Raw genomic sequence first — 16,432 nt, forward strand, 5'->3', positions numbered from 1 at the left:
AAGTATTTCTCTAGATAAAGGGGGATGGGGCAATCTTCTATCCTAAGCAGACAAGATATTCAAGATTATAAGAATGATGAGCTAATATATTTTCCTGTGTTTGTTATAACTTAGATTAAATATATTCATGTATGCACATATATACAAATATATGTATATGTGTGATTAGATGTATGGAGTGTATATATATGTATACAGGCAAATATGCTGAATATAAATATATGCTATATATATAAAAATAAATATAGGTTATATATGTAGGAATAAAGTCATATGGCTATTTGAGTGACTAGTTAACTTCTAATCTCCTCATGATGTTTTCTGGAGAGTTCATTTCTATCAATATTTTGACTCATAATAGCCATAGCTTTCATGTAGCTTCATTTTGATTTAGAAAACTGGTTGAAGTCTGAAAGATTTATTTACTTAAGTCTTCCCTTTTAAGTTATATTTGGTCATTAAAAACATTCCCATGATAGTTAATGAGAGATTTAAAAAATGAATTTTTTACATTCAGGTGAAATTTTCTCATTTGACAGCACAGTCAATAATGTGGAAATTAGAGTAATTTCTTATTACTTTTAGAGGAAAAATGTGTACATGATGATATGGAAACAAGTATGAACAAGATTCAAAATCACCCTTGCTTGAATTTGTTTAAGAGTAGTTATTTAACTGGAGTCATTTATGCTTCATCATCTAATATAGAAACAGCTGATATTTGGAGTAGATTTTAGTAGCTGAAATGCAATATGATTATGTATACCCACATTCTATATGTTTAACATATATTTTTCTGGGGATAAGACAACATATCTTACTAACTAGTGGAAAATACTGATGTATAATATACTAAAGGACAAAAAATTTGCATACAAATTTTTTCAGGGACACTTTGGAAAAGCTCATACTTTTCATTTTCCTTCCAGCTAAAACACACAGAAACACAGAAACACACACATATATATATACTCTCTCTCTCTCTCTCTCTCTCTCTCTCTCTCTCTCTCTCTCTCTGTATGTGTGTGTGTGTTTCTCTCTCTCTCTCTCTCTCTCTCTCTTGTTTTCAGTAAAATATGTTGCCAAGGTTTGGGTCACATGAACTCGGCTGCTAGCAATGTAGCATATGTTTGCCTTAGCCACTTTTTTGCTTTTGGATACACACTTTTTAAAAATAAGGAAAGTTTATAGTAACAAGCAGTTTTAGCTGCAGTGTTTGTCTATAAAGTCAAGATAAACGGCAACTTGTGTTCTGTCTATGTCTTACAGGAGAAATTTGAGCAATGAAAGTGGCCATGATTTTAAAAAAGGGATTATTAAAAGTGATAGGTAATTAGAATGTAGTGTCACAGCAGAGCAATCACTGTGACCCTTCAGATTGGGAAACATCTTTACATTTAACTGGCAGTTATAGCTTTCAGTTTGGCAGTGTACAAAGATCAGAGCATCAGAATGTCAGATTTTGAGTTCAAGAAAGAGCTTTTGCTAGATTTTCTACCTTGGTCTCAATTCTCCCAATGCAGCAATGATTCTTTGGAAGTAACTTGTCCTTTGGGTCCCATTGGATGCATAAATGCAATAATTAGCTGACATTGTTTGTATTGCTTTTATAAAAAACAATAGTTACTCAAGAACAATTTAATACAGGAGGCAATCAAATCAAACCAGAATCCTATATTCTATTTCATTTGTACTGTCAAAATGGCATTTGGGTAGTTAGATTTGGGATTTCTGATGTGCCACAAACACTGTCAATTGATAATTGCACTTATTCTGTCAGAAAATTCTGGTTTAGATTCAAACAGACCTAAGAAGCACCCAAATAATTGGAACTAAAATGCTGTGTTCCATTTCAGTTTGGTGACATTATGAACACTCCCAAGGAAGTATCTTAATGCAATGGAAGAATTGTGCTCAACATTAAAGACATCCCTGAAATTTGTAAAAGTAAAACTCAACAATTATATGCTTTTGGGAAAAGAGACTCAGTCCTGCAGCACATTTATATATTGCATTATCCTTTTAAACTTGATTTGTTTTAAAAACTTATATAAATCTCACAAGAAAATGTGTTCCAATATTCATCTATAATTCTATTGCAATTTTACCCAATCAATTTCTAGTCTCAATTTTTAAATACTTTCTTTCACCTTTTTAACCCTCATGCATTATTAAAATGTGAATGTTTCAATGAACACTGAATGATTCATCTTCATCTATAATAAAAATTATTAGCCATAATCACATGAATAAAATTAAATAACTATCAAAGTCTAAAAAATCTCTCTTACATTTAGCAAACATTTTTTGGTAATAATTAAAAATACATAGCCATAACAATTCTTTTAAAAACAATGTGTTTCTATTGAACTGATTGTAAGTCAAAGGGAATAATAAAGGTTAAGAAGTGGATTTTGTTGGCTATCTGGCCTCCTGGGCCATTTATACTAATTACCTACAGAGATGACTTGATTATGAACAATTTCATAACACTAAATTTTTTAAAAAAAAAGTTTGCTTATTTTCTGTATTAGAAAATTTGTTCATATTTTTCAGAGCTAGTAGCTATGTTGACACATCAAAACTAGAATTTGTCTGATATATTCTATTGAAGTAAGCAATGATTTAAGTGGCAGATAGACACAGTCTAAGAAAATAGCTTTTAGAGATAAACCATTGATTTGTTACTACTTTCTATGTTTTTGTTTTACAAAAAAATTCTAAGTAGGTACTTCTTATATGGTACTCAACTGGGGAGTTTTAAACCAACTTTAATAGGAAATAACACTGAATTTAAAAAAAAAATCATAGGAAACTCCAAAAAGTGGTGATATTACTACCACTATATAATAAGTTGTACCATAAAATGCATTGGCAGTAAAGCTTTAATATACAATGATATGATTTACTATGAAAAAATTGGTCACTTTTAATCAGCATGAAATAGAGATTATCATAGCATATACACATCTTCATTCATCTGCCTGATTATGACTGCATAGCAAGTCAAAATAGAAGCTCTTTTCCATATGTTTCTTTAACCCTCTCCATATATCTCAGCTGCACATGCACTCATACAGACACGCACACACACACACACATTCTTGTGCAGGCAAATATGTGTATACACACACATACATACAAACATGCAACATATCTAACAGAGATAATTCCTGCTAAATGGAACAACCAAGCCTCAATGCCTCTGTGGGTTTAGTCTTGCTGCTGATGAATATCCTCATGCCTAAGAATTTTGTAGATAACCCAATAAAAAATGTTGAAAATCAAAAAGGCTAATGGGAAGCAGGCTCGGGAAATGGTGTCAATCTTTTTGGCTCTGTCGATAAATACCTTCCTCATTTCATCGGAGTTTTTTGGTGTGATCTGGGCAGGATTGTTTGGCCCCTTTGGGGTCACACCATCTTTTGCTTGTAGACATGGTCCCATTCCATAGGCTGTAAAACTGAACCGACTTTCCCTTACCTCATCATCCTGTCACAAGAGAAACAAAAAGAATGTATATGTCATGGAATGACTTTCAAAGAGAAATGACCTATGTGGTAATATATTTTTGAATTGTGATTTGGACATATATTTGTTTCCATATAGTTATAGAGATACCCATATCTAGTTATATCTCTGTATACTGGTAAATACCTGCGAATACATATGTGTAGATGCAGATATAGAAAGAGGGATTGGACCTGTGATTTCATTGGGAGAAGGAATTTCTCTACCAATGCAGTTTGCCACCTTCTCTGAAATTTATAACCATAGAGAATTTTCCAAAGCAGAGAGAAGTTAAATGACTTATCCAGAGTTACACAGCTAGCATGTATCAGAGATAAAACTTGAATCCAAGTCATTCATTTCTATTCACTATGCCATACTGTCTCACACACAATTTAAAATATAATGTTATTTTATACATTGTTAATATTATACATGTATAACATGTGCCATATATGTATATATTTATATATGTGTGTATATGTGTATGTGGAGATGTATGTGTGCCTGTATATTTGTGTAACACTACTATATAAAAAAAATAAAGGTAGTATGACATAGTGGATGGAGTACTGGACTTAGAGTCAGGAAGAACTGGATTTAAATCTTTAATACTATTGAGGCTGATTAGCTGTGTGACACTGGAATTTGTGACATTGTATTTTTATGTGTCCCATTAATTCTCAGAGATTTTGCTACTAAGTAAATTTTGATCTATGTCAGGGGAAGTTATTGCCACATGAAGAATTTCCCAATCTGAAAACAAATACAGATATTTTCTTTATTTATTCTCATATATAATACATGAAAAATATTTTTATAATTGAGTTTTAATGTTAAGTCAGCTTATTTCCTCCTATTTAATTGATTACTTCTGTCTTATACTGCTATTAGAAATAATCTGGCAATATGTAAAATATTGTAATAATATAACAGGTTGTTTCATTTTTAAGTATTTTGGAAGGAACTCTCAAGGTATCTCAAAAGAATATAAAAACTTCCTGATAAAAAAATCATATCAGGAGATCTAATGAATTTTTTTTATTTTTTTCTTAGATGAAACTCATCTTTATGCCTTTTATTGGTTCATAAATATTTGAACCAATTTTTGTTGGCCAAAGCAATCTTATTTTTTTTTTGGGGGGGGTATCTTATTTTAGTCTTCATGTGTTCTATTTTCTTACTTTCTCTGAAGTCTGACTCTATGTGTTCCTAACTCATGTTGTTTGGATAATGAAGAATATAAACTAAATAAATAGTACCATGTGCACAGCTATTATTTAATAGATATCTTTGAAAAGAATAATTTGATCTAAACTTATTAAACACACTCTTTCTAAACACCCTGCTTTGGGGACTTAAAAAAATTAGGAGATATCCCTATATTTAATTCAAGTTCGGTATTAATTTTTGAATAATTCTAAGTTGTTAGAAAAATCTTAAGTTATCCCCCTCCTTGAAAAATAGCAGCTTGCTGAAATAAACATTCATCTTTAAAATGCAAATAGAGAAATATTTTTAAAAATTTATTAGTCACTAAATTTGGCAAAGAGAATATCTTAAGAGGTCTCAATTTCTTTGTATTAATTGATATCAAATAGCATCAATTTTTAAAAAGGTATCCTACTTAGCCTAAAATATAGTAGTGAGTTCATAAAGGTTTCAATTGTAAATTACTAGAATTGTTTAGAATATGTAACACTTCATCAATAGTATTTTCTTGCTACTGATAGTTGGAAGCATAGAAAACGCCATTTGTAGATTTGCAGGTTTTTAATTTCTCTCCATGTAAACGTTTTTGGGAAAGACAATAGTTTTTTGAATTAGAATCGCAGGCAAAGGTGGAACACTTTAACTTTTTTAGTCATTTATCTTTTATTTTTGTGTTTATCATTTTATCAGTTGATATTGGAAATCTCAAATAGAGTGAGATTGAGACCAAGAAAGATACTGTGATCAAATTAATTTTTCCCATAATTATGTTATATGTGTTGATTTGACTTGAGAAAATATAGTGTTATCTATTTAGGGGAAGAACTAGATAAAAATGATAAGCAATTATATACATTGAATAATAATATAAAAATGATGAGTCAATTGACATCAGTATTATTTCACTTTTTTCTGACATTTCTTTTATGCTTGATAATTAACATAACATGCATATTTATTCATGCTACTTTCTGTTCCCTGAGATTTTCCTTTCCCCAAGAATTTTTCCTTTCTGAAATCCTTAATAACACAACTTGGTGATTAGTTGACTCCCTGGGAATCTATAGCTTGCATATAAATGTTTACCAAATCAAGTGTATAATTTTGTAAATAATACTTTTATCCTTCTTTACTATCCAGAGAAGATTGTAAGAGCCATGTCTAAATCTGAACCACTCTCTGTGAAGATCAACTATCTGCTGCAGTGTAGTCTAAAGGGGGGGGGGGAGGTCCTCTCATTTTGTGCCTGAACCAAATAGAATGGAAGGACCGCATCTAATAACTTGGGTTTGCACATCTACTTGATCAAAGTCAAATGTCTAACTACCCAATATGTTGACTTGATCCAAAGTTCTGCAGCTGATTTACTTGGTTCAATCATATCCATCAGCTATCCTTTCTAATAATTTAGAATAGAGACATTTAATCCAATATGGTAGAACCCTTCAGAGCCCTTATTCATTTGAGTCCTTTGGAGAAATAAAAAAGACAATAATTTCTAGGAGCTGATTATGACCATGATTTCAATCACCATTCTAGCTTTAGCATCATTATAAAAGCTTAAGCTCATAGAAACATATATTTATAGCTGCAAGGGACTTAAAAAACTTATACATTTAGATTTTGATTATAGATTTAGAACTGAAAGGGACTGTGAATCTATCTAGTACAAGCCTTTAATTTTATAGATAAGGATGCTGAGGATCGGGTAGCTTCAGTGACTCATTTAAAAAAGCATAGAAAACAATCAATCAATAAACATTTATTATGCATTTACAATGTACTAGCCAATAAAAAGCGTCTGAAGCTGAACTCAGGTCTTCAAATTCCAAATGCAGCTCATAACATTTGCTGTCTCAAAGGAGCTATACTTCAAATTATTAGTTTATAGCTTTTACCTAAGTGAGGAAAAATTGCAAACTTCTTTTATTATGTGGGAAATGTGCAGATATTTACTCTTTCTCACATATCCATATATACACACATATGTGATAAGGTTTATAATCAAATATCATACACTGTTAGAAGCCTATCAATTCTTATAGTACTTAAATACATATTTTTAAATTTTCTACTGAATCAAGCACAGTATTCATTTTTATATGTATATTTGACAATTTAAACAGTGCCCAGATAAGGGTAATTAACCCCATATTAATTAGTTTATTGTCTCCCAGGGAATAATTTATTAAATACTTAATTTTAAGTAAATGCTACTAAATTATATTCCAAAGGCTTGAGAGAACCCCTGAGGTTCTTTAGCTGAGGAAGCAGAATATGGATCAATAGTAGTTTTATCATTTAGGTTGTATAAATACAACTAATTCAAATGTCTAATAAGAATGAAAACTTTAGACTTACAAGACAGATAAAGTTATCTGATTTACAAAAAGTTCAGTTTTACAAAACTATCTTTCAACTCTACCTCTTCATCTACAATCAATCACTGAGGCTTGTTGATTCTTCCTTATAAATATCTTTCAAATATGTTGTGCCCTCTTTATTTTCCCTGCTGCAATCACACTTCAGACCTTTATGTTCTCATTATTATACTACTTGAAATGGTCTTCTCCTTCCTTTGTCTGCGTCTTGTCTCTTTTTTCTCCAATCCCTTATGTATATTGCTCCCAGATGTATCTTTATGAAACAGAAAGGTATTATAAACACTCTTAAGGTATTTTCTATATAATCTTATATCTACTTTCTTTCTCTCTGAAATCTTATTTTCACAATTTCTCTCTTATTAGAATATAAGTTCCTTAAGGACAGGACTGTGTTTTGTTATTCCTGGTGTTTTATATAAAATAAATAATTAAAAATTAGTGATCTTCTCAACATCATTTTCCTCATATAACTCCCCTAAAAAGCAACAACAACAACAAAGCAACAACTTTAGCATCTAGCAATAACTCTACATCTCCTAAGGTAATTTCTAATCTTTTTAGATTAGTATCTAAAAGTTGCCACAATCCTGACTCATTTTTCTTTTCAGCCTTTTTTTTTTTTTTTATGACTGCTCTAGGCAAAATATTCTCCCTCTCCCATATTCAAATCTCACATTTTTGCCTATGCCTCACATATAATGTTCATACCTTTTCTCATGACTTTGTTGAATCCTAATTCTCTTTATCTTTCAAAACTTGATTAATGTGTGCTCTAGAATACCTTTCCAGAGTAATCTATCCACAATGACTTCCCTTACCTGAAGTTTTACATTATTTCATTTATACCATTCATTTGAAAATTAATCATAAGAATTCTCATTATTATAGTAATCTATAAATTAAAAAAATTGTACAATGTAACTTTTTATCTGTTTTATACATTCTATTACCAATTAGGTGGAAAGCTCTTCAAGGACAGAGATCATTCTTTGACATTTCTTGGTATCCCACATAGGATTTTTTTTAATGGAGAAAATTCTCATAATGACTTAATTTTTAAAAATAAAACTGTGATATATATTCCTTCCTAGGAATATATTTTGCGTCAAAGAAATATCTAAAAAGATATAAATACAATTTTATAACCAATGGAAGCCAATTAATTCTCCATTGAACATTTTTGATTGCTGAATAAGAACATTTTCCCATTGACATGACATTGACTTTCATTTTATTTCTGCCAAAGGGGATAAAAAGCATATACACAAACATAGACACACACACACACACACACACACATACATACATATCTATGTAAATGTAAGAAACCAGTTAAATAATCACCTATTGATATTTTAAAATGTGTGCATCATTTTTCTCAAAAATACTTAAACAGCCAAATTAAAATAATTTTCAGTGTATTATGTAATATTAAAAACTATTACATAGTTAAGGATGTTAATCAGTTGATCTAATATATGTAGACAATGTTTTGTATTGTTAAAGCATTATACAAGTAAGCTATTTTTATTGCAAAGATATTAAAATAGATTTTTTTCTTACTATTTGGTAAGCTCAAATAATTGCTTGTATAATTCTAGGCTTAGATTCTGCTTAGATTCCTACCCCTCTAAAAAAGCAGCCATAGGAAAAGTACTATATCAACTAATATTTCTACATGCTAGTTGACTACATGTTTCTACTCTTCATTAAAAGGGGTATCTTTGTACAATGTTGAACAAGTTATTTAGTCTTTTTGAGCTTCTAGATCATGGGTTCTTAGAACTGATCTGGATAGGATCTCTAAGGCCATTTTAGTCCAATCTCCTCATTTTACAGAGAGGGAGAAACTAACATTTTTGAAATTGAAGCTATCATCATGACCAATATGAGAAGAATGAATCAGATTTAGCTCCAAATTCTCTGAAAAGAATATGGAAATTTGTGGTGTGGGGTAAAGGGAACTAGCGTTTAATTTCTTAAAGACAAGATGACAAGAACTGATCTTATCCCCCTCATTTCATGTTGAAAAAAAAAAGTGTTGCAAAAGAAATAGGTTGATGGTTACTGCTGACTCAATTTAAACCTTCAGGTTAGGAGTCAGATAAAGTGGAAGGTGCCTGGATCTTTGAGGGTTAGGTGCTATCAAAAGGCAAGTGACAATACATCAAGGTTCTGGTCAAGATTAACTAGTAAAAATTTCTAGACAAGTTCTTTGTTTTAAATAATATTAATAAAGTTTTTTTATTAAATTCTTTATCACTAAAATAGCCTTTATTATGGAATGAAGATGATATTCATTTCTAAAAAGTGATACTAATGAACCTGAACACTAGCAATTATTAGAAGGCTGAAAAGGTTTTAAGTACATTCTTGGGATTAGACTGTACCTCCCTTCAAAGGACAAACTTAAAAGTCTACAGAAGCTTTTCATATGTAAGTTATCACCATCACCATCATTTCACTAGATCTAGGTTTTCCTGAGTATACAGTGCCTCCAGTTTGGAAACTCCCTCTACTAATAGAGCTTTCTTTGCAGTTTATAGCTTTAAAATTTCTGGTTAAATGTTAAATATTTTGCCTGAGGTCACATCATCAATAAATATCTGAGGCAGCATCAGGTTGTTCTGACCTCAGATTAGGTCAGTTATTTATCTACTCTACATTGTACCTTTCAAGTTACAAGTTACAAGTAATAAATTCATTGTTTCTATTGGAGAAATAGCAACAGAGTTATTAAATTTAATTATTTCATTGCTTTAATAATAATAATTGTTCACATTTACACAGAATTTTAAGGTTTACAAAGTAGTCTTTTTCCAACTCCGGGAGGTAGGTAAGACATTAATTTTCTTGTTTCCAGTAAATAACATAACCCCCCGAAATGCTGCATATATTTTAAATGCATAGGTATATTGACTGTCAGAATAGATATTTATCATTTCTTATCTTGGGAAAAAATGTATGTCTTCCTATGCGAATTCAGATTTAATTTAAGTAGGAAAGAATGTAAATAATTATTAAATGCTTACTGTATGCCAGTCACTTTGCTAAATTCTTTATAAATATAATCTCATTTAATCTTCAAAATAATCCTAGGAAATAGGTGTTATTGTTATCCCCATCTTATAATTGAGGAAACTGAGACAGAAAGTGACTGGCCCAGGATCTATAAACTAATCTGAGATAGCATTCAAATAGAGTTCTTCCTGACTCTGGTGCCATCTAGCGGCTTCAGATTTGGTATAATGTAAACTCTCCATTGAAGTATGGGGATTTAGAATCAATACCTGGGTTTGAATCATAGCTCTATTAATTACCTGAGTGACCCTGGGATTTGTCACTTCTCTTATGTCACTTGCATAAGATGCAATGCAGGGAAAATAATATTTGTATGACTTAGTTTGTTGATTATTATTTTTTGCTTAAATCCGATAAAAAATTTTGGAGCTTATGGTACTGAAAATGTCCCAGAAGCCTTGACATACTTCAATGTTTATAATAACTTTATTTAAATGGTTATTAAACATTTAACATGAATTAAATTACACTAAGACTTTTGGGTCATCCCACATAGTATATTAATTATTTTCTTTTCTGAAGCAAAATGTCTTTAAAGCTTAAAAGAATAAAATATTTAATTACAGTGAACAGCATTTTTTTCAAACAATATCAGGAACCCAAACAGGTTCATCAAAAAATATCTGGCTATATCCAGTATTCAATATGTAAAATTAGAAATATGTGCTTTCCTGCTTTTATTGAGCACAAAAGTATAAAAATAAAGGCTAGGAAATTAGAAATACTAAAACTATGTGTCATATCTAGCACAACATGATGGACAGAGGGCCAATTTAAAAGTCAGAAAGACTCAGAGTAAAGTCCTAACTTATTACATAATCTATTAATTCATCTGTGTTTTTCCCAAATAATTCCACAAAATTCAAATTAAGGAGAAGTTGCAAATCTGCATTAATGGAGGGATTTTCCATGGAGAGGAGTTCCTAATGCTCTCCAATGTTCTCTCACCCCATCCAAAAATGCTATGTTTAGCCTTATACTTTGTGTTTTAATATCACAATTTTGTTGCAGTTAATATTTACCCAGAGTCCTTTAAAGATCGAAGAAGAGCTTGGTACTTTTAGATTTGCTAATCTTCATAATAGTAGACAAGGGATAATGCCCTAAATTTAGGAGTCAGAAATTAGGGTTTAAAGGCATCAAGTGATTTGTCAATGTTCACACAATTAGCAAGTGTTTAAAGTGGAATTTGAATCCATGTCATTCTGAATAAAAGTTAAATACTTGTTTTACTATAACATATTGCATTTCAGAAATTAAAAATTCCGTTTAGATTTTTTTTCTTAGCTGGAAAGGGCAGGAGAAGCACAGATAATGGCCCATGGAGGGGAATTAAAGATAACCCTGAAACACTGCAAGAAGGTCTTACATGTTCCAACTGCCAATTTAGAAATGACATTTCTGGTCCATAATTAACTATTTAAATCACTATTTAGAGTGGAAATATTGGAAATATTTCTTCCATGTGTATCTTCTGGGCTTCAGTTTTCTCTTCTCTAAAATGATCTTTCTGATCCATTACAGTTCTATTATACTATAATTCAGGGTAACCTTCTGGTTGAATGGGAAAGTAGAAAAGGAGAAGAAAGATCAGTATAAAAATTTCATAACTGACTTGAAAATTAACATTGTAAAGGAATGATCTTCTAATTAGAATAAGTGCTTCCCAGGAAATTTGCTAAGAAACAACCACAATCCTGACACACTCTAGTAATGAAGTATTTTAAGGAATATATAAAAAGTGACACTGAAAGTTCATTGTAGAGATTTTCTAAGAGTTTGAAGTTTCAGCTACTCCATTAAAATCACTCCAACACGACTTGAGAAAGAATGCATAATTTTAAATCAGGAGATCTATTATGATTTGTGAAAATAGCACAAGGGTTCTTGAGAAAAATAAAATCCATTTATATAATTACTTTTGCATCATAATAAGAAACAATGTAGCACTCTGTATTTATGTACATATGTTTAGTGATTTTCAACCATGAAATTTTTTAGAATTCTTTATTTTTTTTGGAAAATCAAAAAAAAAACATTGTATATGTGCTAACGAACATGATGTTGGCTAATATGAAAGGTAAATTTAGATAGATCAACTTTTTCTTTTTATCATTTGCAATTTTCTAATTTTTAATGAGTTTGTTGTAGTTATTTGTCTTGAAAACTTAGAGATAACTTCTCCACATATTTTAAAAGGATTAACAATGATTCAAAAAATTAAAAAAAAATTGTTATTATCTCCATCTTCTAGGCTATGGCTAGGTTTCTAACAATATAAAATAGCTTATGCTAATAATGTAGAATAATGTGTTCTAGCAGATTATGATTTTTCTTAATGATACCGAATTACATTAAGAAACAAATCAAAACATGGGCATGTGTTGGTATCTTTCACATGGTTCTCTGAGTGTTATTCAGAGATATTTTGGCATTTTTTGATAACCATATGGCACAAAACAACAAAATCATCAATAAACACAACAATTTCCATCTAATATAACTTAATAAATGTGCATACACATACATACAAACTCACAGACTACTCAAGGATAAACATCTACCACAAAGCATGTAATTAGCACACAGCATTCCCCAACAGTGTGTGGGGTGGGGAAATCTGGACCAAGGGCAACCTCCATTGTAATAAAAAAAAAAAGGAGGCTCTTATTTAGCAAGAAAGAAATAATTTCCTTTGGAATAATATTCTGGTGAGTGTTTTGTAAATGGCATTCTAGCGTCCCCTTATTTTCAAAGATAATTTGGGTTCTATACTATATTTTTTCATTCTAATTTTCTAACAGAAAAATATAGGTTAGGAAAATTTTAAATTCAACCCTAAAAATAATAAAGGGAATTAATTAAATGGTATAACTTTTAGATGGGCATCTGAATGGTAAAACAAAGTTTGACATACAATTTGGAAAATAAGTACTGAATTCAGTTATCCAAATGATTTTAGTGTACTAAGGTCTGTATGTCTGTCTCTCTGTCTTTCTTTTTCTCTCAATTAGTATCGAAGAACTGAACTTAGGATTTCATTGAGGAAATGAATCCCTTTTACAACAAGAAGCTTGCCTTTTGTGGGACCCTGAGAGTTTATATGACTTTCTCAGTGTCACAGAGTATAAATAAGAGTCAGGATTTAAAACCAGATCTTCTCTCATTGGAACTCTACATCCATTGTTCCACTCTTCCTCTCTCTGCATTGTTATTTAGTCATTAAGTGTTTATTTAAAGTCAATTAATTTCTAAGTAATCTATTTTATTAATGTCTACTTCTGTTCTTTGCAAGCTTTTTTGAATGGGTAGAGATATATGCTACAAATTAGTTCTCTCTAAAAAGCTCCTAAATATTAATAAATAGGCCTTTGTTCTTGCTTCAACAGCACATGTAATAATAATAATAATAATAATAATAATAATAAATAGTCCTTTGGTTTTAGAAAGCATATTTCCATTATGATGTATGATTCCTCCCTCCCCACATATTTACAATTGTGGTTTCTTATTTGAATATCTAGATAATATCCTTTTATTTTCTTATTTGACTTTGGTTTCTTATTCTTCTTTGTGTACATCACTCTTATTTTTTTTTTACAATTCAGTATTCTTAACAAATCATTATTTATTTTGCTCCTTGAGAGAGAAGTTAAGAAATAATCTCAGCTTTTAAAAAAAAGTCTAGGAACATCAAAAGCTTAACAGATGCAAGGGAACTTCTTCCTCATTTTTTAGATGAATAAACTGATTTTTATGATCATTAAGTGACTTGCTCACAGCCAGCAAAAGTCTGAGACAGACTTCCTGACTCCAAGGCCAACTTTCTGTCTTGAGTAATGGGCACATTTTTAGTAATTCAAAATAATCAATAGTTTATTAAAAATTAGAATAGTAAGGAATGGTTTGATATACTTGTTATATCCCCATTACAATGAAAATCTTCTTTATATGAGATGACCCCATTGGTAATTTTTTAATTATCATAGGTATGAATTGAATGCCCTTGAGGTGTATGTATCATGAACAATTAGTTTGCCCAATTTTTTCCACTAGAGTATTTATCTTTTGGTGAAGCAACATGTAATTGAAGGATTTTCCCCCCAAAGATGATAAAAAAAAACATTGATAGTATAACCTAGATGAAAAACAATAATAGATATTTCCCAAAGGCAAGTAGTTGCCATGCTACAGTCATAATTGTGCATGCAAATCCCATGCAATTAAATGACAAATATTAGTGTAAAAATAACTCTTGCATAACACTTGTATATTATAATTTAGTATTAACTGAAAACTGCTTCAAATGTGAAACATATAACAAGGCTGGGAAAAGCTACCCGTATAGGGAAAGAGCATGCAGTTTTAATGCGGAGGGAAAATAGTATGGAATTACATGCTATAAAATAATTTAAACAGTCTATAAATCATTTAAATTTTTTTCTGAAAAATAACTTTGAAAGTAAAGTTAGCTCTGATGAAACAAGTATTTTTTAGTATAATCCAATGATGACATACCATTTTCCATTAGCACAGATAGCACATAGAACATGTCCACCTTTCCTCCATTTTCACTGAATCATCTTTATATGGCATGGTATTCTCCCCAAGCTAAACACCATATGTAGCACAGTCTGCCAAGACATACTTAATGACTTATGCTTCCCTCCCCTTCAAGCATTTGTCCTCATTTCATATGTGGAACTTTTGTTTGCAAATAGAAACTTTCATTTATCTTATGTATCTCAATCAAAATTCAATATAAGGAGTTAAGTGCACACACATATAAAATTGGAAAGGACAGTTTTTCCAATTAAAACTTTCAAGTCAAATATAGGATTGCCTTGGAGCAACTTTCTTTTTTGTTAAAAAAAATAGGAAAAAGAAAGAAAAATAGATACATTTTACTCATTTTGATACCACTTTGTGTAAAATGTGTCATTGTTTTCATTTTGAGGATAAATAAGAAAATATGAACTGTTTTTCTTTGGATATATATTTACAAAAAATCTTGAGCTTACAAAAAGCTCAGAAAAAATAGTTAAGTTGCTAGTTAAAATGCCTTCCCCTGAGTGAAAGAAGACTAAAATGGGATATTTTTTCTCTCATAAGAAAAACAAAATAAAGGAAGGAAAGGTCCAAGAAATAGCTAAGATTGCCAATGGTTTGTTATTACTTTAAAAGAAAAATGTGCTTTGTTTCTCCACCAGACACTGCTTGCATGCAGAAATATGCTGTTAGCCTTTAACTGATAACCACAATCTTCTAGTTGAAGTTAAAAAAGTAAATTTACCGTGTCTGAGAAACGGTAAAACTTCTCCAATGCAAAAGCTTCTGTCTGTGGGAAGGCAAAGTGGACCAAGAGGATTGAAAAATCAGAGTCAAATAATGTATAATTCAGTAAAATTGCACATTTGGTTTGAATTACATAAAACATCTTAATGCAGGTTATCAATGAATTGATTATTTATATAACCAGTATTTTCCCCCTCACTTAGTACTCTACTTAGAAAAATTCCAAATTTTTTCCTTAATCTAAATTTCTTATGTGTTACTTCCTAAAGATTTCAAGTCATGAGTCTTCATTTTCTTGATGTACTATATGCTTATATATTAACATATACTTATACATATGTGCATATTTATGTGCTAATTGCATAAAACTTTTTTTTTCAAATGGTCCAAATCACTGGTCACTATTTCATATTCCTAGAACTCCTTATATTTTTGTGTGAAGAGAAAAAAAACCCACCCTCAGGTAAAAGTAGCTAGTCTGTTAATTTCATTTAAATCACTATCACTGAAAGAACCAAAATTGAGGTCTTTTGACTATTTTATTCATTCAAATATAATGCTTCTACAATACATGGTAAGATGGGGTATGATTGTTCTTTTATACCTCCCTGTGTTGCATACATTAACTTCTAAATGGAATGTCACCTGTCATGAAATTTCTATTGTATAAACCTGTTTCCTTCTAATTTCCAAACACAGGGAGATACGAATGCTATTTTAAAAAGAAGGAAAGAAGACACATATAGAAAAAAAAGAGAAGAGAATAAGTAAGAAGTCTTTCTTCCTTCCCTCTTCTCCCCAATAAAACAAAGGTGGGAAGGAGAAAAGAGACACTGTTTCATTTTATAATGAAAGGTGAAAAAGACATATGTTTGTCAACTGAGAAATTAGGAAAAGAATCCAAAATTTTAGAGTAACATTGTGAATTATTTTTTAGTTTTGCAGCAACT

At 30.6% G+C, this 16,432-nt stretch overlaps 1 protein-coding gene across 2 annotated transcripts in view; it reads right to left on the reverse strand.

Annotated features, from left to right (window-relative positions):
- Nucleotides 1–212: 212 nt before the first annotated feature.
- GLRA3 (glycine receptor alpha 3) overlaps nucleotides 213–16,432 on the reverse strand; it is a 232,996-nt gene continuing 216,776 nt past the window's right edge. Inside the window, exons 9-10 of one of the 2 annotated variants that reach the window (XM_003773060.4) lie at nucleotides 15,481–15,525; nucleotides 213–3,492 (exon numbers count right to left, since the gene is read on the reverse strand). In XM_003773060.4, the coding sequence (XP_003773108.4) occupies nucleotides 3,214–3,492; nucleotides 15,481–15,525 (324 nt within the window). In that variant the 3' untranslated portion in view covers nucleotides 213–3,213. The remainder of the gene's footprint in view (nucleotides 3,493–15,480; nucleotides 15,526–16,432) is intronic. The other variant, XM_031941650.1, reaches the window with a different exon arrangement.

This window comes from Sarcophilus harrisii, chromosome 6 (assembly GCF_902635505.1).
Source record: "Sarcophilus harrisii chromosome 6, mSarHar1.11, whole genome shotgun sequence".
In the NCBI taxonomy this organism is placed as follows: Eukaryota; Metazoa; Chordata; class Mammalia; order Dasyuromorphia; family Dasyuridae; genus Sarcophilus; species Sarcophilus harrisii.